This window comes from Diabrotica undecimpunctata, chromosome 2, assembly GCF_040954645.1.
Source record: "Diabrotica undecimpunctata isolate CICGRU chromosome 2, icDiaUnde3, whole genome shotgun sequence".
In the NCBI taxonomy this organism is placed as follows: Eukaryota; Metazoa; Arthropoda; class Insecta; order Coleoptera; family Chrysomelidae; genus Diabrotica; species Diabrotica undecimpunctata.
The window spans coordinates 160226062-160253811 of record NC_092804.1 but is presented as its reverse complement, the minus strand read 5'-3'; the positions used below and the strand labels follow the sequence as shown (position 1 = coordinate 160253811).

General features: G+C 32.0%; 2 protein-coding genes across 2 annotated transcripts; both read right to left on the bottom strand.

The window, feature by feature from the left end:
• Positions 1 to 4062: 4062 nt before the first annotated feature.
• LOC140435140 (uncharacterized) lies at positions 4063 to 11992 on the bottom strand. The gene is made up of 5 exons (XM_072523872.1): positions 11852 to 11992; positions 5792 to 6233; positions 5303 to 5628; positions 4950 to 5214; positions 4063 to 4436 (listed from the first exon to the last, which is right to left on the bottom strand). Exons 1-5 carry the CDS (start codon positions 11867 to 11869, stop codon positions 4108 to 4110), a joined length of 1380 nt encoding a protein of 459 aa, XP_072379973.1. The 5' UTR covers positions 11870 to 11992; the 3' UTR covers positions 4063 to 4107.
• Positions 11993 to 13955: 1963 nt separating this feature from the next.
• On the bottom strand, positions 13956 to 26972 carry LOC140435139 (uncharacterized). The gene is made up of 5 exons (XM_072523871.1): positions 26889 to 26972; positions 18348 to 18867; positions 17566 to 17891; positions 17218 to 17476; positions 13956 to 14478 (listed from the first exon to the last, which is right to left on the bottom strand). The coding sequence occupies exons 1-5, from the start codon at positions 26904 to 26906 to the stop codon at positions 14060 to 14062; spliced, it is 1542 nt and encodes a 513-aa protein (XP_072379972.1). The 5' UTR covers positions 26907 to 26972; the 3' UTR covers positions 13956 to 14059.
• Positions 26973 to 27750: the final 778 nt, after the last annotated feature.

The window sequence follows — 27750 nt, the reverse complement described above, 5'->3', positions numbered from 1 at the left end:
GTAATTAAAATCTTTAAATATTCGACAAGAAGAGCCATTTTTATCTTATGCTCCAATCCTTCGTGTCATACCTTGTCGAAGGCCTGTGCTATATCCAAAAATAATGCTAAGTAAGTCTTTTTTTTTCAAGTGGTCTTTCGATCACGTCCGTGATACGGTGGACTTAATCAATTGCAGAGTACTGATTTTGGAATCCAAATTGGTGATCGGGGATGAGGCGTCTTTCTTCGATAATAGGTTTCAGCCTTTAGAGCAAAAGCTTTTTGAACAGTTTTGACATAATCGGTAGCAAGGATATTGGCCGATACGAGGTCGTTTGATGTGGCGCGGCGGTTTGCTTGGTTTTCTTAGTAGTTAGGGGGTATTTTCCTAGGTAGCTTGTTAAATATCGGTATTTAATTTTTTTACCTTAGATTCATTTTTAGTTTTCAATGATACTGCCAAATTAATTCTTTCCTCTGTGTAATTTTAAAGCTGTTTCAGTACGTTTGATTGTTGAATAACACAGGGTTGTTAGTCTTTTGAATAATGTTTCCACTAATAGTTAATATAATGGGATTATGATTCAAGTTGACTTCTAAGTTCTCTTTTATTGTATATAGTTTCTCGATATGTTCTTAATGATGTAAAAGTCTATTAAATCAGGAATTTTCATAGGGTGTGTGGACCAATACGCAGACTTTCCCATTGATTGCTTTACACTTGTTCTCGTTTATCGCTTTGAGCCATTCTTTACCCTTTGTAGTTAGGAGTCTTCAACCCCATTGTGTGTGTTTCGCGTTAAAAGCTCCTCCCACCATATACCGACCACCTGCGAATCCAAAAAATTCAGCTTTGATATTATGTTTTGGGGGACTTCTTCTTCTTCTTCTTGTACCACTCCTATCAGAGATTGGAAATCATCAAGGCTATCCTGACTTTGTTTACAGCTGACCTAAAGAGTTTATTAGGGGTACAGCCAAACCACTCTCTCAAATTACGCAACCATGACATTCTTCTACGGCCTGGACTCCGTTTTCCTTTCTTTTTTTCTTGGGAAAACTATATAGAGCAATAACTGCCAGGTCACAGTTCTTGGTCCTAATGTTTACCACCGTTACCTGAATATCTTCAGCTTCAAATTTGACTTCTTTGTTTTGTTGAAGATGTTCTCTTATTATAACTGCTCTACCTCCACTTGTATTATTTTTAGGATATATAGTGTGATAAACTTTGTATCCCCTAAATCTAATTAATGATTGTTTGTTAAGGTGTGTTTCAGATAATAATCCGTTAATATTCGAACTTATTATTTAAGGAACTCTAGCCATTTAGATTTTTTTTTGGGATAGCTACTTTATTGCCATATTATAGAGCAGTCAATGTTTCCGCAATTCTTTTAAATAACTTTCCTGGTCAGTCAGTTTTCCATAATCACTTGAAAACTGCTTTCTATAGTCAAGTCTTTTTGATTATTGGATTCTGTTTTCCTTCTAGTCTTAGTACCTGTAGCAGTCTGTGTATATGTCTTATTAGCGCTTACTACTGAGGACTTTATAATTTTGTTTTTCTCAGAGTTTTTTAGAAAATAAACCTTATATTTAAATTATGTTACAATATACTTTGTAATTTGTAATTAATTTTTTCTTTTTCAGGTAAGTCAGCTGCTCAATCAAAATGCTTTATTGTTAAAGGTATGTTTTTTTGATTATATAATTTATTGTCATTGCAATATTAACTCATTTTTTCCCGATGGTGCGTTTTAAAATCAATTACTTTGCAATATTTTCTTAACAACAATATTCCGAAATATCACATTTTTACTACAAGTTTGATTTCTTGTTATGTCCTCCTCCTCTATACTTTATCTTTCGTAACGATGTGGTGACGTTATGGTATTTGAGGAATGGTTGCCATCCATTCTTCTCTCTCCTGGACGCGATGTGCTGCCTCAGACAGAGAGTAACCGGTAGCGCACTTTATTTGGTCTGACCATCGGAGTGGCGATCTTCCTCGGGTTCTTTTCCCATCTACCTTGTCTTCAACCACCAACCTCTTCATGCCTGCCATTCATCTGGTAATGTGTCCAAAGTACCTCAATATATTTTGGTTGATGATTATGGTAAGCCTGGAATTGATGTAGAGTTCTGTCAATATTGAGACATTTGTGCGATGTGATGTCCAGGGTATGCGCATCATTCTACGATATACCCACATTTCAAAGGCCATTATACGTCGTGAGTCGGACTTTTTAATGGTCCAAGTTTCTGACGCATAGGTAGCGATAAGAAAGATAAGCGTCCGTACTAGGCGCAGTTTCGTGTTTATGGTTATGTCCTTATCTTTCCAGATTTTGAAGTTTGACCATTGCTGATCTGGCCATTTTAAGGCGTCGACGTATCTCTTCTTCGCATCCACCATTGTTTGTGATAACAAAACCCAAGTAATTAAAACGGCTTACCACTTCAAACCCGTCTGGTTATTTCTAATTTGATCGATTATCATTACCTTGGTCTTCTGTACATTAATTTCAAGTCCATATACATGACTAATAGTATCTAGTCTGTAGATATGTACTTCTAATGTACTTCTTATGAACTTCTAACAAAAAAAATGCAGACTAATTTCATATAACGTTCTTTAATATAAAGTCTTAATGAAAATAAAAAAATTAGGTCAATATATCATGTTTGTTTTATGAATAATTCGCAAAATCAGAGCAAATTATTGTTTACTTAAAAATAGGAAAGTGTCGGTAAAAAGGAATGATGTGCATATGATACAAATTATATGGTTTTTCATAGAGAACTAAAAAATTTTTTAATACGATAGAATGATAAATCTATGGCAACAATTTGCATGTAATATCTTCAAAATCGATTCTTTAAGTTTTGTGAAGCATTTTAACAGAAAGGAGAAGAGAAATATATAAGTTATGCAGCCGAACGTTATTCGAATGTCGAACGTTATGAACCTCGTTTAGGCGATCTGCCTCTTCAAGAATGGCCCCTCATTTTTCGCGAGAGTGTTTAGGGAAATAGCAATGTAAGCAATCATCTAAGTGGCTATATGCCGCTTGCCGAGTAGGGCAAACACGAAGATGTCTTTGCTGTTTTTGTTTAAAGGGAAGTCGAGAGCCTTCATATGTCTCTAGAAGCAAGCACCGCCGCTGTCACCAAGAAACCTGTCTTTTTCCTACACCTCCTGTTTTCAATGCTTGAATTCGGTTCATATTTGTTACTTTTATTGTCCACACTTCTGCTCCATACAAAAGTACAGACCAAATATAGCACTTACTCATTATTTGTTGTATTTCTACACTTATAGGGTTATTGCAAAAAAGTCTTCATTTTCATAAAAGTAGTTTAATTAATTGCTATTCTTCGTTTTATTTCTATGTCTTGATGAAGTTGGTCCGTTATGACAGGATCAGGATACATATGTAATGTTATGAACTTTTTAACTTGGACTTCATTTAATTGAAGCTCTGTATCTGATAGAATTACTGTATCGTCAACGTATCTAATTACATTAAGTAGTTCCCCGTTGATTTTGTTTCTAAATGACTTTCTCAAGTGCTTTTTTTAAACAGTTGGTCCAAGTAAATATTGAACAATGTTGGGAAAAAAATGCAACATTGTGTGACTCCTTGTTGTATAAAGATTTTACTGGTGTAACTGACTCCAATTTTTACGATAGCAGTTTAATTTCAGTACAGGTTTTTAATGACACAAATATCTTTTGTCATCTATTTCTATATTCTTTAGCATATGCAATAATTTCACATGCTGTACTATATCGAATGCCTTTTCAAATTCAACGAATCATGCAAATACATCTTTTCTTAAAACACGGAATTTTTGTAATAGGATATTTGGCGCAAAAATTGCCTCCCTAGTTCTTATAGCATTTATAAAACCAAATTATGTATTTGGTATCCCAACTCTAATAGGTAATATAACACAACAATAAACTCCACTAAGAGGTCCCAATTTGGGATCTCTTAGTAGAGTTTATTGATCAAACAAAGTTTGGTACAAAAATGTCATTTTAAACGCAAAAAACCATATTAAAAAACATGCGTTGTAGAATTTAAAAATTTATTTTATTAAAAAATTATATACAATTTCACCATTTGTTGTTGTAACCACCTAATTTGCTTGGAACGTATGATTTCAAAACGCCACTATAGTCTTCACCGTGACCGAATGCTTGGCTCTGACCGTAGCTATGGCTGTAGTGAGAGCTTTGGTCGCCTAAACCGTAGGACTGCACTCCATGATGACAATCTCCATGACCACCTAACAAGTGACCGCTGGAACCACCAAAACTACCCAAGCTGGAACTTCCGAAGCTGCCATATCCTAAACCGTTTACACCAGAACTACTTAAAGAACTATAGCTACCGCCATAGCCTCCTAAGTTGTTGTAGCTTGAGCTGCCAAGACCTCCATAACCTAAAATTAAATTATGTTTTTAATTTCTCAAAGAATTTAAGTACCGAAATTAATATGTTTTGAAGCTATTTTATTTATTACAATAAACATTTTTTATTTCTTAATATTAAATTCCTTCTTATTGTGACCATTTGTTCTGAGATCTAAAGCTTAAATATCGTTATATTGATTGTATTTGTTAGTAGTAGATATTTAAACAATTTGTAAATGTTTTTCTTTTTTATATTTTGCTTTTCTATTCTAGTTTTAAATCTTTATTGCAACGTAATAAATGTTTATATTTTATTTTTTTAAGCTGTTCTAGCACGTTGTTATTGATTATGAATAGTAGAGATTTGGGTAAATTGTCAAGGACATAGATCAGAAAAGAAGAAGAATAGTAGAGGTACACTCTAATATTTTCTCTTAAATTGACATTGTACAAAACTAACAATGATTAAAAAATATTAAAAAAAAAAACAAAACTTTATAAATTGACCGAATTATATTGAGAATTATTATAGAAATACTTACCATAAGCAGATCCGTAACCAGATCCATAACCAGATCCATAACCAGATCCATAACCAGATCCATAACTTCCAAGAGAGCTACCAAATGATGAAGCATCGTAGCCACCATTTGAATATTGTGGGATTTGCCCCGCATTTTGGTTAGAGTAAGTGTGTACTACTTTTCGCTCTTTTACGTAAACAGGAGTAGGTACTTGTACCTGTTCATACTTGGTTACTTGCACAGGGTAGGGTTGTGGTACTGGGTGTGGTACTCGTACCAATTCCTAATCAACAATTAAATACTATATTTAAACAGTTTATGTATTTGGGGTGTATAAAAACAAAAGTAAATTATTTTTGTGTCTTCCTTACCTTGACGTATACTTTCTTTTCTACTGGAACAGGTATGGTTTTGGTAACATGAACAGGATATGGTTTTGGTACTTCCACGGGTACGTGAACTTTAACAGGGACTGCTACCGGTTGGGGAACTTTAACTTCGTATGGTTTGGGTACTTCGTATGGTACGGGAACCTTGACAGGTACAGGGTATGGTCTTGGAACTTCCACGGGCACTGCGTGTGGAACCTGAACGGTTTTGGTAACGGTAACAGGGTAAGGTTGAGGGACTGGTACTGGAACTTTTTGGGTGACTCGGCGAACTTCGTGGGTGCTGTGAACGTTGTGGACTACTGGAGCTGAAAAACAGAAAATTAGATCAACGAAGGTAATGACCAATATATGATTAAATATATTGTAAATAGAAAAATGTAGAAATATCTATTTATTTAAAAATAAACTAGCTGATTTTTAAACAAATTTAATAAATTACACAAATATCTGTAAATAAAGATTACTTACCTACTGATTGTTGATATCCATAGGATAAAGAACCTGAACCACCTAATAGACCTCCGTTTAAGTTGCTGTTGTATCCTGATACATCCCCACCGTATCCATAGGATCCGCTGCTGTAACTAGACAGATCGCCACCGTATCCATGGGATCCGCTGCTGTATCCAGAAAGATCGCCACCGTATCCATGGGATCCGCTGCTGTATTCAGATGAGTATCCACTGCTATATCCTGAAAGACCGCTACCGTACCCAGAGAGACCACTGCTATGACTGGAGAGGTCACCACCATAGCTGGAAAGGCTGTGACTGGAAAGATCTCCTCCGTAGCTGCCAAGGCCGCTGTAGTGGTTAATATGACGTTTTAAGTTTTTCTTTTCATTAACTTCGACTTTCTTGTTATTAGCGTCTGCAGTACTGGCAACAGCCAAGCCCAGACAAGCTACAAACTGTAAAAAATAAAGACAAAATTAAAAATAGTTAAAATAAAAAGATATTGTGTTTATAGGGGTTAAAAACCAGCAAAATAATTCATAATAAATGAATTATATACAAAGGCAATCATAATGACAGGTTTGAAGACCTAAAGTAGACCATAATTATAAAGCTTAATAAAGCTAACATCACTAAGAGTTATCGCTGAGAGCTACACAAAAACAAATGTGACAAGATTTTCTAGATGGGAGATCTAGAAGCTCTGAAAAAACATTTATTTAAATATTTATTTAAATGTCTTGATTGGCAATTCACAGGAAGAGTGTAATTACTGTGTAAAATCCCTTGGATTGGCATGAAGTGCGGCTTTGGCATTTGTCTTAATTCCAAAAAAATGACAAAATATCTCCAAAATTGCTAAATTAATAGTTGAAAATAATCTTTAAGAAACCTTACTAGGATAAATAGACCATTACCATAAATAAACCCTCTGAAAGATGCTGCGGTAGGAAAGAATATTATCTAATAGGTAGAACAGATAGATATAAGGCCAAAAGCTATTGGACAAGCCAAAAATAAATGGATAAGTAAAAAATGTGAAGAAATGGAAATATTGGAGCATGATTAAACATTAAACTATAGAAGCGGTAAAATAATTTTGCTACTTAGGGTAACTGGTGGACGGCAAATACAACGCATCCAAAGAAATAAGAAACAGATGGCTAATTGCTGATATTTTGGTCTAAGACCTCAACTAAAGGCAAATAGTATGTCCAGTGCAACAAAGTGCAAAATTAATAAACAATTATATGTCCAGTGCTTAGTTACGGATCGTAAACATGGGCAGTGATGACCCGAGATGAAGAGTTATCATAAATCTTTAAAATAAAAGAATATAGGACCATATATAGAGAAATAGCTAACAAGCAGGATCTGCAAAGAAGACAATATAATTTTGAACTTTATAGACTTTTTCATGATACAGATATCGTGAAAATCATCAAAATAAACCGCCCACTTTTCCCCACAACATAGTACAGCCCAAAGGCCATGCCAAAACTTGTAACTAGCCTTCAAGAGAGAGGGAGGCAAGAAGTTTTTCAAATCCCTCTACTGTTTAATGCTAGACACATGGAACCAAGGCTCAAACAATTATTTATGAATCCGTTAATGACGGACAAAGCCACATCCAACTTTTCAGACTAAAGAGGCCAAAGTGGGTTTAAAATTAAACCCTCTTTGGTCTACACACGAGTTGGAGTTGGTGAATAGTAGTTCCAGTTCAGGTTCCCTGGAAATACAGATTCAAAATTCTTAAATTCAGATTCAAATGAAATCACTATTTACATGCAGCAGCCTTTGCTACAATCAGACTTTATTATGGCGTCAGCAGGTTGTAAACTTTGCTGAAAAAAAAAAGTTGCTGTTCACATATCGATATCGATAATATTGTTATCGATTCGAATGGACTATCGCAAACTAAAGAGCAGTGTAAATATAACATTGTAACCTATTGGGTATTGGGTATTGATTAAAAAACCAAACACCGGTTTTTAAAATAACTGGTTTTTTGACCGATTATAACCGCGAGGTTAAATCGTAAGTAAAAAAACCGGTGTTTTATCAACAACTGCCATTCTTGCAGCAGTCCCATAAGAGAAATGAAAAAAAAATAAACTCTGGAATAATTATGTAGAGGAAACATTTAACAATAAAAGAAACATAGTAAAATCTAATGTAATTTGTAATACTAAATCTCCAGTTACAGTTACAACAATTAGTAAATTAGAAACATCAATAAAAACCACTAACTACAAGATAGCAGTGGAAGCAGAAAATTTTTGTCGGAAGCGGATAAATTTCGGAATTTCCACAAAATCATAAACAAGAAAATATTATGGATTACATGGATATTTATTATTATATTTAATGCCCCTCCCATTTAAATGACATAACCTCCTTAACAACTTTGGCGGTTATACACTCTTTCAACAAAATTCTTAAAAATATGATGTGATATAAATAATTTTTTAAAGAACGATTCCTGGAGTGGAAATCAAAACGTCAAATTTTTTATACTTAAAAATGTAATTACCATTACAATCAATTGTGGCTTAATCACAGTTAAACAATGTATTTATTAAAGATATAGTTCAAAACTTAAAGTTTAAAAATAGTAATCCTATAAAACTGTTACTTTTTATAAGAATTTCAAGAATAATAGTAAATACCATCTAAAAATATTACAGTTGAATAAATTTTAATAAAATCAACTGGATAAACAGCTATATCTGTGTGATATACCTCTGGAAATCTTCGTACATTCAAGCAAGAATTGCGCTAAAAATATATCTTCCTTTAAGCTACTAGATACTTCACAAACAAATTTATATCCTGACAAAGTGTAAAGAAAAAATAAAGACTTGGATCGTGATGCATCGCAAATTTTTCCACTATCTCGAAAACGCCGCTATTTCGCTTTTCAATTTTTACGAAGGGCGAATTCTTTTAAAAATATTTTCTTAAAGGGGTTTTTGAAATTATTGCAACATAAAAGGTTGTAATATTAACGGTTTTATGTACTGTATGCAAGATGGTGTAAGACATTTTATATTAAGGATAATTTTTGATAAAAGAAAAAATAAATATAAGAAATTAGAGGCTATATTTTGCTAAAAAAGAGGTTTTTAAAGATCATACCTACTTGACATAGAATGGTAATTAGTAAATAAACAACCAACATTGAATTAGAAATTAACGGCGTCAAAATTGAACAAGTAACGTATGTCCGTAAAGTTTTCGGAAAATTTGCGGAAAAAAATCTTTTTGCACTTTCTCGAAAGAACTTCCAAATGTTATATTTGGTCAGTCTAACTTTACGTATGTGAGACCTGGACTTTAAAAGCAATAACAATAAAGGAAGTGGATGGAGATTTGAATTGTAGTACTACCTATTTTAAAAATATCGTGGACAAAACACACTATCAATAAGGAGGTACTTATAAATATAATCAAAAGAATAAAAACAAATTATATAGGTTATAACGTCAGAGGACGTAATACCTACTCCAGCGACCCATTATTCAGGAAAAAGTTGCAAGGGGTGATCTGTAGGGTGTCAGAAATGGATAAATAATTAATTGGAAAAATATTTTTTTATCAAAATAATTATTAAAATGTTACTATTCAGGAGGTAATAAAGAGAAAGATATTTATTTAACATTTTCACAGATATTATTCCAATCAAAGAATACTGGTTTCAGAGAAAGATTTAGCATACGATAAGTGGTATGATAAAAATATTATTAGATAGAAAGGTATTGAATATCGTAAATTACTATTGGGAGTATCTTTTAATTTCTAAGATAAATTTTAATTTATTATAACCGGAATTTCTTCTTCTTATAGAGCCATTTACCCCATTGGGGGTTGACAATCGTCGTGACGAATATTTCTTTGTATAATGAAGTAACTACTTGGAATAGGAAGTCGATGAAATAATAATTATAGTTCGCGTTAATGTAATTAAATAACACAAGCGAGAATAAAGGGTTAACTATTATTATAAGCAAATTAACCATACGCAACAAAAACAGCAAACAACCCACAGTCTTCACAAAGTTACACAACGAGAAAGAAACAGAGCAATTTTAAATATCAAACTAAACAAAAAGAAAACCATAACATGCATTAATAGAATAACCAAAATAATAGACAATAAAACATTGAAAACTTTTATTTTCAAATTTATTTTAAATTAACACTAGAGCTGTTTCGGCAAGAGTGCCTTTCTCAAGTGATCCATTTTTGGTATGTTTTTAGGTACACTTTATAAACTGATTAAGTTGAGGAGATGAAAACTGTTTATCTCAAGTTGGTCATTCAGAATTATGTCTGTATTTTTTAATTTGTTAATTCCCATAGATTTTAATAAAGATAGCTTAAGGCCTTTATTTTGAATGTGGAGAATTTGAAATACGTCATTAAAAGAATGATTAGGGCCTAGAAGGTAAAGAGCGTACGTAAAGTCTGTTTTTCTATTATTAAAAGTCCTTTTATGTTGTGCTATACGTTTGATAAAAGTTCTACCAGTTTGACCGATGTAAGTTTTTGGACACTCGCCAAGTTTAAGTTTGCATCCATCGCTGTTTAAATGTTTTTTCTTTTGACTCTTTTGTTGTTGTTCTTAATATATTTGCCTAAGTTGTTGTTTGTTCTAAAAGCTGGTGTTATTCCTTTCTTTTAAATCTAATTCATCATTTTTTGTCAAAATCATTACTTAATTAAAATAATAGACACTAATATAAACATAATGAAAAATAAATAGATGTGGAACGCCCTTAAAGCATGAATTAACAGTAATAGATGGGTTAAGAAAATATCGCTTGAATCTTTAACTTCAGATGAAGTAGAAGCTGTGAGAGAAAAAAATGACTCTCAGACGTAAAAAAAATAAATTAAAGAGGCTTATGTTTAAACGCGGGCTGGGAAAATCACTGAATAAATAAGAACATTTGAATCATCTTCGATACATCGACGATCTAGTTCTAACAGTTAATACAAAACAAACGTTTTAAAAATTTTGTAAAGCTTAATACTAAAAGTCAGTATTTGCTTGGATACCATTCAAAAAACAAAAGATATCTACAATACGTTAAACCGAGAATATTTAACTAATGTTTACTTACTCTATTCATTTATTATTCACAATTCTGCATTAATACAAAGGTAAACATTATTAAAACAGCAAATTTTCAGAGATCAATTAGAAATTTAGATTTATATTTGATTTGCATCAAACATTTACCGTGACCAAAAAAGTAACTGATGTAATAGAGAAGCTACTAAATTCAGAGTAAACGAATAACTTAATAAAATTTTGCTATTATACAAAATGATAAGCGTTTCAATAAGTAGATAATATTGCATCTACGTGTCAGTACAATGGAAGAGATTTAACGACGATTTGTAAAAACGCTGGAAGACATAAGTGGTAAAAATACGAGATAAAAACCAGTGGGAGAAAAATGAGAGTTCTGGATCCAATAATGGATGTAATAGAGCCTTATAACTACGTTAGATAGCAGTCAAAATAAAAAATATTGTTAATTTTGGTCAAAAAAAAAATAATATTTGTAAATAAAGAAAAATAATGAAATGACAAAAATGAAAACTCAGCCTTTATAATAAAAAAAAATCAAAGTGAAGTTAATGTTACTTTAAATAATAACATGGAAAAATTAAATAAAAAAAAGTTGATACGGAAAAATTATTAATAATATAACAAATAGAGCTGAAAATAATATATTTACAATACAAAAAGAAATAATAAGGTATAAAATTAATAGAAAATCATATTATGTTAGACAAGAATTTAGTACAAACAATTGATTATTTTACAAATATTTTAATAGTTGATTATACTTATGTAAATAAATATTATATTTTATATTTTGTGAATCCCATTAATGGTAGTTAAACCACAAAAACAAAAAAAAACAGAGAAAAATGTAACTTCAACGATTGTAATGAAAACTTCACCGATTACAAAGTAAACGCCTGTTCTTGACCTGCTTACAAAACCTAATTGTCCTACATATCGATTTAGAAGAATTACAGTTTTCAAACTTACCACCAAAAACGCCTTCATGTTTCTGCCTTCTCAACCACTGGATGATTCGACCCAACCATGAATGTAACTTGCTATTTATATATAGTATAAAATTCAGAAATATTTCGCTACCAAGGCCGGTCGCTGCCGGGTCAAGTTCGGGCTCTTTTAAGACCATTTTTTACTAATTTCCATATATCAAGGCGTTATAATTATATGGTAAATCCTAATGTTTAGATACACAATTTATTATGCTTTTTGAATTTTTAATTGTTAGTAACGCTTTTTTTTTGTTATGTCATTATTTATATCCGTTATATTATGCTCTTGTAAATGCCAAATATCAAAAAAGCTGTAATCTGTTATAAATTCCATTAAAGTTATTCACAAAATCTTAAAAGGAGCTATAATAATACTAATAAAAATCAAATAAAGATAAAAATGTAAATCCTCAAATACATTTCCTTTGTAAAACCTATGCTCTGCACTGTAATGATTTATTTTGTATATTGTTATACATTTTCTCCATGCTTTTCTCATTTACTGTAAGTCATGACATTTCCATAATATTTTAAATTTGTTTATGTATGTTTCATAAATATATTTGTGTATTTGTTTTAAAAGAGGATTCAGAAGAACTTCTTGGCGAATATCAAAGTTGTTTTAGGTCCGGTCGATCAACAATAGACCAGATCTTTGTGCTAAGGGAAATACTGGAAAAAACCAATAAATTTAATATCGACACATACCATCTTTTCGTAGATTTTAAATCGGCCTATGATAGTGTCCCAAGAAATAAATTGTATGAAGCCATGGATGAATTTCACATCCCCGATAAACTGATAAGGTTGGTTAAGGCTACAATGCATAAAGTTGTTTGCAAAGTCGAAATACAGGGCGAATAATCACAGGCGTTTGAAACGCATGTTGCGCTGCAATAGGGAGATGCGCTGGCATGAAAAATAAAAAGAATGAAGATAAACGAAGACTGAATAAGGACTGTCTAAAGTAAGTAAGGCAAGAAGGCTAAAAACAAAAAAAAAGGTTATAGTTAAAAGAGACACGCCTTTGAATGTATAATAGAAAATAAAGATTGGAAAACTGTACTAAAGTAGTCATACTCTAATGGTTTTCGCCCTGAGATACTTCTTACAATAAAATTTGGAAGCCCTTACAAGCTTTTGATGCTTCTTAAATAATAATAAAATCGTAAAGGCACAGTAATGACTGAAAAGATGAAGCCTGCTAATGAAATACACAAAAAATCTAATAAATTAGTCACGTATCCAAATAAGTGGATACATTCTACATCTATTTATTGTTCTGAAGCTATTTTGTTGTGACATTTTAAATTAATTATTATTTAAATGGGAATAAGCCACAATTAAAGGTTAAAGTTACTTTATTGACGTTTCAATTTCCACTTCGGAAATCTTTTTTAAAATACTGTATTTCCGAAGTGGAAATTAAAACGTCAATAAACTAACTTTAACCTTTAATTGTGGTTTATTCCCATTTAAATAGTAATTCATTCTACATCTATGTGAGATTCTGTCACGTTTTAGAGGTTGAGCCTCTTCTAGATCGATGCTTTTTTTATACAGATACATAAACCTCTTTATACAGATTATTAATGAATTTCATGGCGGTTTCTTTCGCGGCTTGTCAATAGCTGCATCTTTGCAATTATAATCTTTACCGGGATCCTGTTCCATAGTTTTCGAATCACTTAGACTATTTTATTTGTTTTTTCGTACTTCGTTCTTATCACAAGAAAAATTTGGGAATTATTTGTCACTCCTAGCAGAGGCCCATATATGCGGAGAAGGCTAATATAACTTGAGTTTCACCTAATACCAATCGTTGAGCTAACAAATTGTTTATTATAGTCTGTATTTAATGTATCTAGTTTATATTATTTATTAACACAGCAGATAGTTATATTTAAAATGACATAAAGTAGGATACCTTCATCTATGTTGTATAATCACATATTATAGTCTAATAGCTGGCTCGCCAAATACCATCATTCAAAAACACATGAGTAGCTTAAAACATTCTTCTTTATAAAATGAAAAAATATCTTTTAAATGTAAAGAAAGTGCTTAACAAAAAAAACTTTAAATAAATTAAAAATTTGTTTTATTTAAAAGTTATATACAATTTCACCATTTTTTGTAACCGCCTAAATCTCTGGAAATGTATGCTTCGAAAAGAATTCTGGATTTATTATAATGGGTGGCTATGGACGTGTTCTAAATTGGAACCTCCCAAAACGCCTACTCCTGTGCTCCCCAAACTGCTGTATCCAGAATGTAACAGACCGTGTATGCCAGAACCGGAACCTCCCAAAATGCCTACTCCTGCGCTTCCTAAACTGTTGTGTTCAGAATGTAATAGACCGTGTATGCCAGAACCGGAACCTCCCAAAATGCCTTCTCCTGCGCTTCCTAAACTGCTGTATCCAGAATGTAACAGACCGTGTACGCCTGAACCAGAACCTCCCAAAATCCCTACTCCTGCGCTTCCTAAACTGTTGTATCCAGAAGCTGATAGACCGTTGACGCCAGAACTACCTAAAGAACTGTAGCCGCCATAGCTGGAGCTTCCTAAGATGCTGGAGCCGGAGCCGCCAAGACCTCCAAAACCTAAAATTCATTAAAATTTTAAATTTCCTGAAGAATGGTAAATGGTTAACTGTTAATTATTTCAAAAGACTATTTTTTTTCTCATGATAAATTCTTTATTTTATTTTTGTTTATTTAAAAAACAAAATATTTTAAGTAAGCCTAATAGTACTAAGACAGAACATGTGCAGTGGAAGAAAAAAACATCCACAAATTAAGACACGAACAGGGGCAAGTCATTGCAAATCGAGATTAAATTATGAAGACTATAGAAAGTTTTATAGCCAACTATACAAAGAACATCAATGTATCCGGAGTGGATCATTACCAAAGATAATAAATCGGGGATCTAAAATGTCACCAGATATAACACCCAAAGAAGTTTGAAGGTCAGTGCAAGAAATGAAAAACAATAAGTTTTTCGGAAGCGATGAATTAGTGAAATAGCAGATGCCTTAAGAAATGGTATGTCCTTGTCAAACTAGATGTCTGCAGGAAGCAGTATCACCAATTCAGTGGCATAACGCAGAAATTATTCTACTTAGTAGTATAAACAATTATAAAATAAATTTTATCAGTCCATAGAACAGGAGCGTTTTAGAAAAGGCTACGTAATAAACGATCACTTATTGGTAATAAAAAATCTTGAAATAGAAAAATGCATTGAATATAATAAACCACTAGATTTAATCTTTGTGGATTACGAAAAGGCTTTTGACATCATCAACTAACAAACAATGGTGGAAACCTTGACAGTAGGCTGTATTGACTGTCGGTATATTAACATGATTAAACATAAATACCTAAACACAACAGCTAGTTTTAGAGTGGGTGATTGTCAAAGTCAAAAATTTCCGATACAACTTGGATTACGTGAGCAGAACACCATAGCACCGAAACTGTTGACTGTGATTTTGAAATATATATGTAAAGGGGCAAAACTGACCAACAAAGGTATCAACATAAACGGAGAAAAGCTTAGCCACCTGAGGTTTGCAGATGATAGTGTGCTAATAGCTAATAGTAGAGATTTTTTAATCAACTCTACCTTTCCTCGCTAGAAGGGGGATTGAAAATAAATATATCTTAAACTCAGATGATGACAAATCTTGTAGTCAACGAAGGCATATGCCTAGGAACAAGATCCATAGACCAGGTAATATAATAAATACCTAGGAGAAGAAATTCGCATATAAAAGGTTAACCAAACCGTTGAGCTTCTCTGTATTATAAAACTGACTTGAGCAACCTTCGGCAAGTTGAACCACATTTTCAAATCGTTCGACATATCAATATGTCTTAACCCTTTAACGCTTAGTGGCTACATTTTTATCCACTAAAAATGCTCCGAATGCTCATACTATTTTCTAATAACAACAACATTTTCTTCAACAACATTTACAAACCACGATGTAGGCACGTGGAGTAAATGTGGCTAAAAATGTGGACTCCAACGTTTAAGCATACTGTCATTGCTTGTTTCAACCTTCATATGGGTGGCTACATATTTAGCCACTAAACATTCCGCTATTAGAAAACAATGTGAGCGTTAAAAGGTTAAAAGAAAAACCTTCCATTAGTGGAAACTTTGACCATGACAAGCAGAACAGTACAAAAGATCTGGGTGGCTCAAAGAGCGATGGAGCGTGCCACGTTGGGCGTTTCAATGCGAGACAAGATCCCAAACCGCCAGCTACGATGATTTCAGGAGTGGCTGATGCTTTTTAGAAAGTAGTAACACTGAAGAAGAACTGGGCAGATCACGTGGCTCGAATGACAGATAACAGATGGACAAAGCGGATACAGTAATGGAGGCCAAGATATGATACCTACCAAAGCAGAGGTCGTTGCACTAAGAATTGGATGCAAGATGCACAAAATCGAAACAGATAGAAAATTATGAGGTATATCTATGTCCAGCACTGAAAAGCGAAGATTGAATGATGCTCTTTTAGTCAATATGTCGATTATATATTACATTCTAAGATATATGTTTGGGCAGTTGATAAAGTTCGTGGTTATATCTAGATCTCCTTATCCCATTTTTGTTGATCGGGCAAATATCTTGAATGTCCAAGTTAAATATTATATTTATATAGAATTAAGCCACAATTGAATGTAATAAAAAATATATTTTAAAATTTTTATTTGACGTTTCGATTTCTACTCCAAAAATCGTTTTTATTTTTTTTTAATTCTGCGAAATATATGTAACCGACAAGTTATTAGAAGGTAAGGTTTAAAAAGGTAATTTTCATTATAATCAATTGTCGCCTAATTCCATGTAAACATAATATTTAACAATCTAGCCTGGAGCTTCCGTTCATGTCACTGTTTACACTTTACGTTTCATTTAAACTGCAGGTCGATTATTTAATTTTTTAGTACCGCTCTTTCTGCTTTTTTAATTTTAATTGAAAACTTGAGTCATAACTAACTGATATTGACATTGATACCTTGTTCTGTATCTTCTTTTCAACATTTCATATTCAGATAACGATATGGATGTTTATAATAAAGAAATAAATTATAAATCTTATTTACATTTCTAAGAGCTTTAGTATCATTATTCATTTAAATATATATTATTATCATACCATTTTATTTATATAGAAAAGAAATTTAGCAAACGCCAAACTATTTTTAAATGTCAAATGTCGAATGTCGAATCAATAAAATTGAAGTAAATGAAAAAATGCGCTTAGTATTAAAATTTGTAAAATTTTAGAATTGCATAAGTAATTAAATGAAAGTATTTACCATAACCGGCTCCATAGCCTCCAAGTGAGTTGCCGTATGATAAACCGCCATAACCTCCATTTACATATTTTGGAATTTGAGGAGCTACGTCAGGTCTAAGTACGATTTGCTTTCCAGGTAAAGGTTGGAACGACTTAGAGTAAGTGTGTAATACTTTACGGTCTTTTACGTAGACAGGAGTAGGTATCCTTACTTGTTCATATTTGGTTACTGGTACAGGGTAGGGTTGTGGTACTGGTTGTGGTACTTTTACCAATTGCTAAAATAACAGCAAAAATTATATCGTTTTCTATATAATAGATATATGCATATAGAAATTCAAAAAAAGATCATTTTTGGCTTCCGTACCTTAACAAATACTTTCTTTTCTACTGGCACTGGTACGGGTTTGGTAATCTGAACTGGATATGGCTTTGGTACTACCACAGGTACGGGAACTTTAACAGGGACTGCTACTGGTTGGGGAACTCTGACCTGGTATGGCTTGGGTACTTCGTATGGTACTGGAACTTTGACGGGAACAGGGTATGGTTTTGGAACTGACACTGGTACGGGTTGTGGAACCGAAACGGTTTTGGTAACGGTAACAGGGTAAGGTTGAGGTACTGGTACCGGTACTTTCTGAGTTATGCGACGAACTTCGTGACTATTTTGAAGGTTACGGACTAGTGGACCTGAAATTACACAAAATTACTGTTGTTACAATAGAACCGAAAGAAGATAGATCAAAGAAAATAAGGTGTAATATATAGTAAAAATAATAATTTAGAAAGAACGAAAATCAACTTATTGTACCCATATTAGTGACTCATCAAATAATAATCTAAGAACTTGAAAACCAAACTACTAAGTGTAGTGCTTATAGTAAATTATATCAAAAGAAAGACGATAGTGTGTAGAAAAAACAATACCACAAGTAATAAACTTGATACTAATATGTTATAAAATAGGTAAACAACTATATTTGTATATATGGTAAAGTTAATCACAATACGTAATAAAAATAAGACAAAAATTAAATTAAGAACACTTGCTAGTGTAGGCTATAATATTAATAGTTTACTGGACAAACGAAGCTAATATAGGTAGAAATTTATTTAATAAATATCAATTTGCGGAACACTACTTACCTCCTGACTGATATCCATAAGAATAACCTGCACCTCCCAATAGGCCTCCGTTTAAGCCACTGCTGTATCCCGAAATACCGCCATTAAGTCCAGAAACTCCACCGAGGAATCCTGAAGCACCACTGCCGTATCCAGAAAAACCACTACTGCCAGAGAGGCTACCAATACCTGAGATGCCGCCGCCGATACCTGAGATGCCGCCTCCGATACCTGAGATACCGCTGTCAATACCTGAGAAGCCACCTCCAATACCTGAGATGCCGCTGTCAATACCTGAGATGCCTCCGCCGATACCTGAGATACCGCTGCCAATATCTGAGATGCCTCCGCCGATACCTGAGATGCCGCTGCCGTAACTCGAGAATCCACCACCAAAGCCTAAATGGCTGTGTTCTGAAAGATCTCCTCCTATGCTATGGTGGTCAAGATGACGTTTTAAATTTTTCTTATCATTGACTTCGATTTTCTTGTTTTTAGTGTCGGTAGTACTGGCGACAGCCAAGCTCAAGGAGACTACAAACTGGAAAAAAAACAAAAGTTTAAATAAGTAAAAAGGTCATAAAAAATTATGAAGTATGATCCAAAAATGGAAACCACAGTCTAAGGAAATGTTTTGCACACTTGTCTATGCACCTAATAAAGACGAGGCAGTGGTCAAAAAAGACAACTTTTAAAAGAAGTTAACGGAAATAAAAGATGAAAGTAAAAGGTACTTTTATGTACTGGGTGATTTTAATATCAGAAAATGTTATAATATTGAAGGATACATAATATTATAAAAACGAGTAAATTTTATAAGCGAAAGCAAAGTTATAATTAGAACAAGAGAAAAATCAATGATTAATTATATTTTAATTCAGAAAAATATATAAAGATAATCCGATACTAGATTTAGAGGAAAGAAATCAATAACATATCATGAAATCACAAATAAGAGTCTTTTGAAGTAAAGATGTAAAAGAATTGTGGATTGTGTTCAAAAACTAATTAAAAGTCTAAAAAAAGTATATGGAGTAGGTAAAAGAACAAATAATAAAAAGCGAACTGCCCGGTGGAGTAAACACAACAAAAAATGGTACAGTAGGCAGTACAGTATACTAGCGCGAAGCTTTATACTTATTATTTATTTATATTTATTATTTATATAGTAAAACGCTAAGCCCTTTTCTTGTCCACCACTTTACTCAAAAACCATATTAGATAATTAAAATATTTTTTCGGAATATTATTAGTATTACGTATGAGATTGTCAAGATATACTTTTGGTACAAAAATTCACTTCCGGTTTTGAGATGACCGGAAGTTAAAATTTACTTTAAGTTTTAGACCCCACAATGTATATATGGATCGAAAGGTCTCGTCGAGACGAATCTAAATATGTACTTCCGGTTGCGATCCGACACCGGAAGTGACCCGAAACGCGCATAAAACGTCAAGATAGAGCAAATATGACACCGGATTCGTGATCAGCTTGCAAAATTAACTGCTAAATGATATCCATATCGACATTTGATGAACTAAAAATTGCATTCCGGTTTTGAGGTCGACTTCCGGTTTCGTTTTTATTAGTCAAATCAATAGAGAATTCAACGTAGAGTTCAAAAATGTAAGTTCACGAAATTATCATTTATAGTTTTTGAGTTATTGATAAAAATATTTTTACTTCCGGTCATTGTATATATTGTATATTTTTCTCGCAAAATAAAAATTTCATTTAAAAAACTCGATGTCGAGTTGGTCCGCTAGTATTAAAATAATTCAATAAATTATTATGTTGGCCCCTAACGCCACCTGCTATCAAATAAACAAAGTATACGTTCTTGACTTCTGATAGACCTGTCAAATTCAAATGAAATATCATTTGATAGTAAATTTAATTATTATAAAAAATAAATAAAAAGTTTAAAAGTTATAATTGTATTTATATAAAATTATTTTAAAACGTACGACACTGCCATAATATACGATAGTCTCCAGCGCCTTAAACAGATACTAGATTGGATAAACACGACAGAAAAAAAATTAATGTCTTTAAGACAAAATTTATAATATTCAGTCGCCAACAGCGCCTCAATGCTTCCTTACAGATAGATCAACAAAACATTGAGATAGTTATTCACTTTCTAGCATTCTAGAAAAGATTCTAGGATTACAAAAGAACGGATTAACCAGATCCAAGTGAAAATAACGAGTGTAGAATTGAAGCAGCTCGCTCAACGTTTCTTAAAATGAAATCATTCTTCTATAACCGTAACTATATATAATATAATAGTTTTTCTGCTACGTTCCAGCGTTTTCTGTCAAAGCAATCTTCAATTTTTAAATATCTTTGGCGGTTATTGCATCTTCAACATCTTCTTTCCATGATTGTTCGTTTTCTTTTAGTGGGCGGAGTCCATTTCTCTCCTAATGTCTACGTTTCTCAATCTATCAAGTCTAGTAAGCCGGCAATATCGTCCCCAATAGTCCATTTCCAAAGCGTTAATTTTTTATTTGTTTCTTAGATTTATTTCCCAAAGTTGGGCGCCGTACAACCAAATACTTTCTATTATGGTTTTATAAATTCTTTTTTTATTTTATTTTGTTATTTTATTATTTCACAATAGTCAGTGTAATTATTAAGTGGCTTGAATTTATTGCTTCGTTAGTCCCTGCTTTTGACGTTATTTGGACTCCTATGTAATTAAAGATTTCAATTGATTTTTTAGTTCCCATTTTAATTTGTAGGCTTTCTGGTTTTTCTCTTGCAACTAAGTACTCGGTTTTTTATATATTTAATGTAACTTGGTGTATACTTGGTGTAACTTGGTGTACACCTCTTCCAGTTTTCTAGGCATATAGTCTTTAGCTAGAATAGCTTGGTGGTCAGCGAAGTGTATTGTGTACAATCTCTCGATTTGATTGGGATGCTTATATTGCAGCATTGTCTTCTCCACACTGAGAGCGACTCATTCAAATATATTTTGAAGGGTGTAAGTTCTATGCAGTAGCCTTGCTTTAGACCGTTACCATTAGTAATTGCTCTGGTTAATTTGTTTTCAGTTTTATTGTTTACCGTCATATTTGTGTAAAGCTATTGTACTGCTTTTTTACTTATATTTTTTATTTATTCCTTGCTTTTTTATTGCTACCCAGAGCATTAAAGTGGTACACTATCATATGCCTTTATCAGATCTATAAAGACTACATGAATTAAAAGGTTGTCACAATAACCCGCTTTAGAGAATTTATGCTGTTTATACGGAATCTACCTACATAAAAGCCATTTTGTTCTTCTACATCTGTCAAGGTGAAAACATACTACAGTAATTCCCGTAATATTGTGGGCTGTGTTTTAGTAATTTGTTCGGTATACCTTGTGGTCCGCATGCTACTCACTTCTTTTCTGTTTGTTATGAGGTTTTAAACTGTTTTCCATGTTTTTCTTGATGTTGTTGACCCTATATATTTGTTAAACTACCACAATTAATGATCAAATGTTATATTTGGTCAATACTGTTATATGGTACCGATATCTGGACTCTAAAGGCTAATACGTTAACGCGAATAATCACTGAAAGGCGTTTAAGATAAGGATACATAAGGAATGCTCTGAATGCCCAGGACAGCGATGCTGACTAACAAAGCTGTGTTAGATAAAGCAAATGCCGTTAGTGCATTCTTTAAAACTATTACAATAAGAAAGATTTTAGACCTATACCTAGGGCATATTCTTAGAGGAGACCGGTAGAAAATCCTTTAGATTATCATAAAAGGTAAGATCAAGGCCACAGAGAAATTAATTAAAAAAGAGCAGAACGCAGAAAGTCATGACCTCAATAACATTCGTGATTTGACATAAATATACAGTTCCAAATAACTTTTTCAATTAGCTTAATATCATAAACAATGAACACTAAATATGTCACCGAAATAAGAAGATAAACTGTTGGTTTAGCGTCCTGAAGAAAGGTGAAAGCTACGTGAAGAGATAGCCACGTGATATCCAAAGTATAACAAAAAGAATTCAATTCAGGTTTCGCAAAAAAAGACGTGAAGATAATTGGACATGGACTTAATCTAGAACAGTATGAATGAAGACTAAAAATGAAAAAAGATAGTGTTGAAACCACTGGGTATGTAAGCCTGCCTTAGGATCAATCTGCTTTCCTGTCTATTTTCAACATTAGCTTTCCAGTTTGGTACTCTTAATAGGCTTAATGCAATATAATAAATAACAGATGCTTAAAGATAAAAGAAAATAACATAACAAAAACATAAAGATGTTACTATGTTACAAAACTTTATGATTAGGAAAAGAATATCTATATAGAATTTTTTTATGAAAATATGTATTATGCTCTAAAAATATTTTTCTTGAAATAAACAATGATGGATTGCTAAACAGCTGTATGCATGATGTATCTCTAGGAATCTTCATATATCAAAGTAAAAATTTCGCAAAGTATAGATCATCCTTTAAGCCACTACATACTTTTGAAACAAATTTATATCCTGGCAAGGTACAAAGAAAAAATAAAGACTTGGATTGCAATGCATCGCGAATTTACCCAATATCTCGGAAACGGCGGTATTTCGCTGTTTCAATTTTTGACGAAGGCGAATTCGTTCAAGCACTTTTCTTAAAGAAATCTGGAAATGGTTGCAGCATGAAAGGTTATAATGTTAACGGTTATATCTAATGTATGCAAAATTGTGTAAGGAATGTCATATTGAGGATACTTTTGAAAAAAATGAATATAGAAATAATATTTTGTTTATAAAATATACAAATCGGGTAAATATAAAAATAAAATGTATTAATTAAAAACTAAAGATAATCGACTAATAGCGAAAGTACCAGGTGAGTATCAATAGGAGTTATAACTAAATATTCGAATTATTTAATAACTTGAGGGTTGGAACTAAAAAATAAATTAGTTATGTATCATTTTAAATTTTTATTAGAGAGGCAGGTCGTGAATATAGGCTATTACTAAATGTATTCAAATTAATGCTTCTAATGGGTTCTCTTTCTAACGACTGTTAGTATTTCTAAACGCAAAAATAGTGACGATATGAGAAGTATGTATGTTTATAAAAATAAATTAAATATTATATTGTACAAACCTATTTTAATATTGTAGATACAGCTTATAAAATATTCAGTTTAGGCTAAGGAAAATAATTAGAAACACGTTTATTTAAAAATTTATAAGATCAAAATGGATGAGACTGAATGATAGTGCCGCAAGATAGACAAGGTTGGAAATACGAGGAAGAAGCCAATGTTCAGCAGTGTACTTTTGAGGTTCGATAATAAAGTCACAATCAATGCAAAATTAAAAAAAAATCAAAACTAGTTTTGCAAAAAAAATCCTAACTAATAAATAATTTATGCCAAATAGTACTAATTACCAGAAACCTAAAACCAAGAGATTAATTAAAAGAAAAAGACAAATAATTTGGCCATACGAAGCAAAAACCGACAAATAATTAATTACAGACAGAAACACATGATTAAAGACAGAAGCTGATTGGATCGAAATTTACTAGAATATAGGAAATTATAGGCAATATGTAAATAAATAAGACAGTGGATCATGGACAACAATATCAAAGAATCAAAAATATCATAGAGAAAAACATGAGCATGAAAGTGTTAAAAACTCTAAATAGCAAAGACTAGCAAATGGAATCAGTATAAACGACAAAAACCCTATAATTAATATTGTTAAAGATTATTATACAGAATTATAGTCGTCCAGCGCAGCAAATCTTTAATATCATAATATAAAACAAATAATACTAAATGTAGGATCTGAAACAATACTAGAAATTACTAACCAGGAAGTTAAAATGCCTTAAAATAGATCAAAAATGAAAAAGCTTCTGGAAACGACGGAATATCAAAAGAAATGATTGCAGCTAGAGGTCAAACTACTTTGGAGACAGTTAAAATCCTAATGAACAAGTGCCTCTTTGGGGGTGCTATTCCAACCTCTTGGTAAAATACTCAAGTACTTTTACTGGACAAGAATGGAGACCAGCACAAACTCGAACAATACAGACCAGTAACCAATTACCAGCAGATTATCAACTAAATTTAATATTTACCAGCCTGATAAACAAGTGAGATTTTGCTTGTAGTACCATAAAGTAGTAGTACCATGTAACGAATACAATGAACCTCTTCATTTAACATTTGTAGATTACAAGGCGTTCGATTCCATAGAACTCTGGACCGTGTTAGAAGGAATGAGTAATGTAAGGATTAATTCCAGATGTAGAATTCTCCTAAAATATATATACAATAATGCAACTATACAAATAAACGTAGTTTTACAAAGGAGTGTAAACAAGAATCTGCGAAAATCGGTTTAAAAATGAATTTAAAAAAAAAGGCATGTCAAATCACAATAAAATTAAATTGTTGTGAGATCGAAAAGGTCAAATATATATACAGGGTGAGTCATCACTAACGCGACGGAAGATTACAGCGAAATGGTTAATAAAAGCTACATTTTAAAATAATTTTAAAATATATAGGGTGTCCCAATAAATTGCAGCATGTCAAAGTTATAGTTTTTCTTATGGGACATCCTGTATTTTATTGGATTTTCTAATTGTCAAAAAATAAAATATAGTTTTATAAAAATTTCCTATACCTAAGTCCAGAGTGTTCTGAGTTATGTCGACTTTTCTTAAAATGCAAAGTTTTAAAAGAAGAATCATTTTCAACTTACTTAAATTTAAGTAATTTTCTCTTATGTCGTTGGTTGGATATTTGTTAAATGTATAGAAGAATCGAAATGACGTGGGCAGTAGAGGAAAAACTAAATGTTGTGTTGAAAAACAAAAAGATATCAATAAATTTAAAGAAAATGATATTCAACAGTTGTATTCCTTCAGTTATAACCTAAGGAATAAAGATCGTGATACTTACAGAGTTATTAGGCAATAAATTAAAAACCAAACAGAGGACCATCGAACGAGCTATGTTAAGAGTTTATCTAAGGAAACATATACAAAACTAGAAAGAGAAGCAGGGCGAAGGTGAAAGATGTAATTGGGAGAATTGCTTAAATGACAAGACGAGAAATATCCACAGAAAATCATATAAGGTAAAGTATAATAAGAATCTTGTTGAAATTACAGATACAAAAAAAATACCAAAAACTAACAAAAGCAGCAAAACAGAAACAAAACTAGTCACTACATAAAACAAAACAAAAAATAAAGCATACAACAAAGAATGGGATCGGACTTTTATAGACTACGAATGCAGATATGAAAATTTATTAAAACACTAATTAAAAATAATTGTGCTAACATTCAAGTAAAACAGACGTTAGTATCTGGACTCCTTACTTGACTAAATTGTTAAGAAATTGTCAAGAATAGATCAATAAAGCGTCAGAGAAATTAAAAATCAAAAGCCCCCAGTATAAAATCAAAAACGAATTGTTAAAGTATTGTAGAAATATACTCACTAAACATTTAAGAATACACAAAAGACAAAAAGTTGCTCTATGTCACACAATATCTTCCAGTTGGGGTACTATTGAAATATGATAATTTTAATATTTAAAGAGAACGATGAAAGAGTACCTGAAAGTTATAGAGGAACAATTGTTATGAAACTGACTATCAACAATTTTAATTAACAAAAGAGTCATATAAATTAAACTAATGGATAAACAACAAGGTTTCAGATCTGAAAAATTCTATAAGGATGCGATTTTTGACGACAGTCAAATCATGGAGAAAATATTGGAAAAGGCGTTTTGGCCAACTGTTGCCGTATAAATCTGCAAAAGAGATTTGACTATATCGAGCTTAATGACGTAACTCATCTGTTAAACAAGCGAAATATACTATCAGATTTTATCAGAGTAATGAGAAAAAATCACAATAAAACAACATCCAAACATATTACAGCAGAAACAGCATCTAGGCTAAAACTAACAACTAAATAACAGAGCCTATACCAGTCAAGAAAGGTCGACGGTGAGATTCATTAAACATTCTTCTGTTTGACATCAGTCTGGACGAAAATATTAATAAGGCTTCAAATATCCACATCCGTGGGTGTACAAAAAAAATACTGGAAACAAAGATAGATAGATAAAGTACTGATAAAGTGAAAATGTGCGGAATATCAGATGAAAGACACTATGGGACTTACAACGTAACATAATTATCATGCAATGAGGTATTACAGAATACCTAAACGACAGGAGAATAAATAAAAAAAGAGATGTATCAACGCCATAAGTCACTAAAAGAGCACATATTTAAAAACATAGTAGGAGATAAATTATCAAATCGCCAAAGAAGTACAGGAAGAGTAATAAAATATAGTGTGATAATCCTCAACTTTAAGAAGAATGTATCCAAAGATGGAACATACTCAAATCGATCAAGTACATAAGAAGAAGAAAAGATTAAGAAGAATACTTATGTTTGCAAATTTTGAAAACCTTATTATTGAAGAGACAGTTTTTCTCTATTATCCGTCTACAATTTCTTATATTTTAAAAATATTGTTTTTAAACTTACCACCAAAAACGCCTTCATGTTTTCAGCTCCTCAACCACTAGATGATTCGATGCAAGTCATGAATGTAACTTGCTATTTATATGTATGTACATATTATGTATGTGTGAATATGTAGTATATTTTGAAAGCTTTCCCTATCAAGGCCGGTCGCTGCCGTTTCAAGTTAGAGTTTTCTTTTTGTTTCTAACTTTGTGATATGCTAAATTCTAATATTTTCTATTCTAATTTACTAATTCTAGTATTCTAATAACAATTATTTTAGATTTAAAATAGTTATTTTATTTCTGGCTTTTATATTATGCAATTTCAAATGAAAATCTTTAAAATTTAAATGGTTATGCCGGAAAATTTCATCTTAAGATGTACACTCGGCATTTTAATGCTTATATAAATTGGATAGAAGGGGTTTTGAATAATAAACGGTTTAATGAAAATATTTTCGTCCATTCGCTACTTTCGGTTATACCGGAAGTTGCTTATAACTTCATTTTTTTTTTCATGAAACACGCTATATATTTTTTAATTTTAGAAATACTCAGGTTATTCTGAATATTTGTTGTTAATAATATACCTATTGTGGACCGTTTTTGAGTTATAATAGTTTTGAAATAAAAATTACACTTTTCTGCTATGTATATAAAGTTCAATATCCTCTAATGTAATTTAAATTAACTTTATTACATTGTTGTCACAAAAAATTTATTTATCAAGTTGCCTATAGAATATTCTGACAAATATCAGTTATTGTTTAATATACAGTGTGTAAAAGCCAAATGGAATAAATTCATTATTTAGGTTACTGTACATATTTATAAAAAATCCCGAAACACGTCAAATTTAAATTATAACTTGACATTCTTTA

Bases quoted from the DNA above. Each gene is read 5' to 3' on its own strand.
- LOC140435140 (XM_072523872.1), bottom strand. The intron at 5,629-5,791 runs GTAAGTAATCTT...TCTGTTTTTCAG, and splicing joins TGGATATCAACAATCAGTAG to CTCCAGTAGTCCACAACGTT. The intron at 4,437-4,949 runs GTAAGTATTTCT...ATTTAATTTTAG, and splicing joins TGGTTACGGATCTGCTTATG to GTTATGGAGGTCTTGGCAGC.
- LOC140435139 (XM_072523871.1), bottom strand. The intron at 17,892-18,347 runs GTAAGTAGTGTT...GTGTAATTTCAG, and splicing joins TTATGGATATCAGTCAGGAG to GTCCACTAGTCCGTAACCTT. The intron at 17,477-17,565 runs GTACGGAAGCCA...CTGTTATTTTAG, and splicing joins AAAAGAAAGTATTTGTTAAG to CAATTGGTAAAAGTACCACA.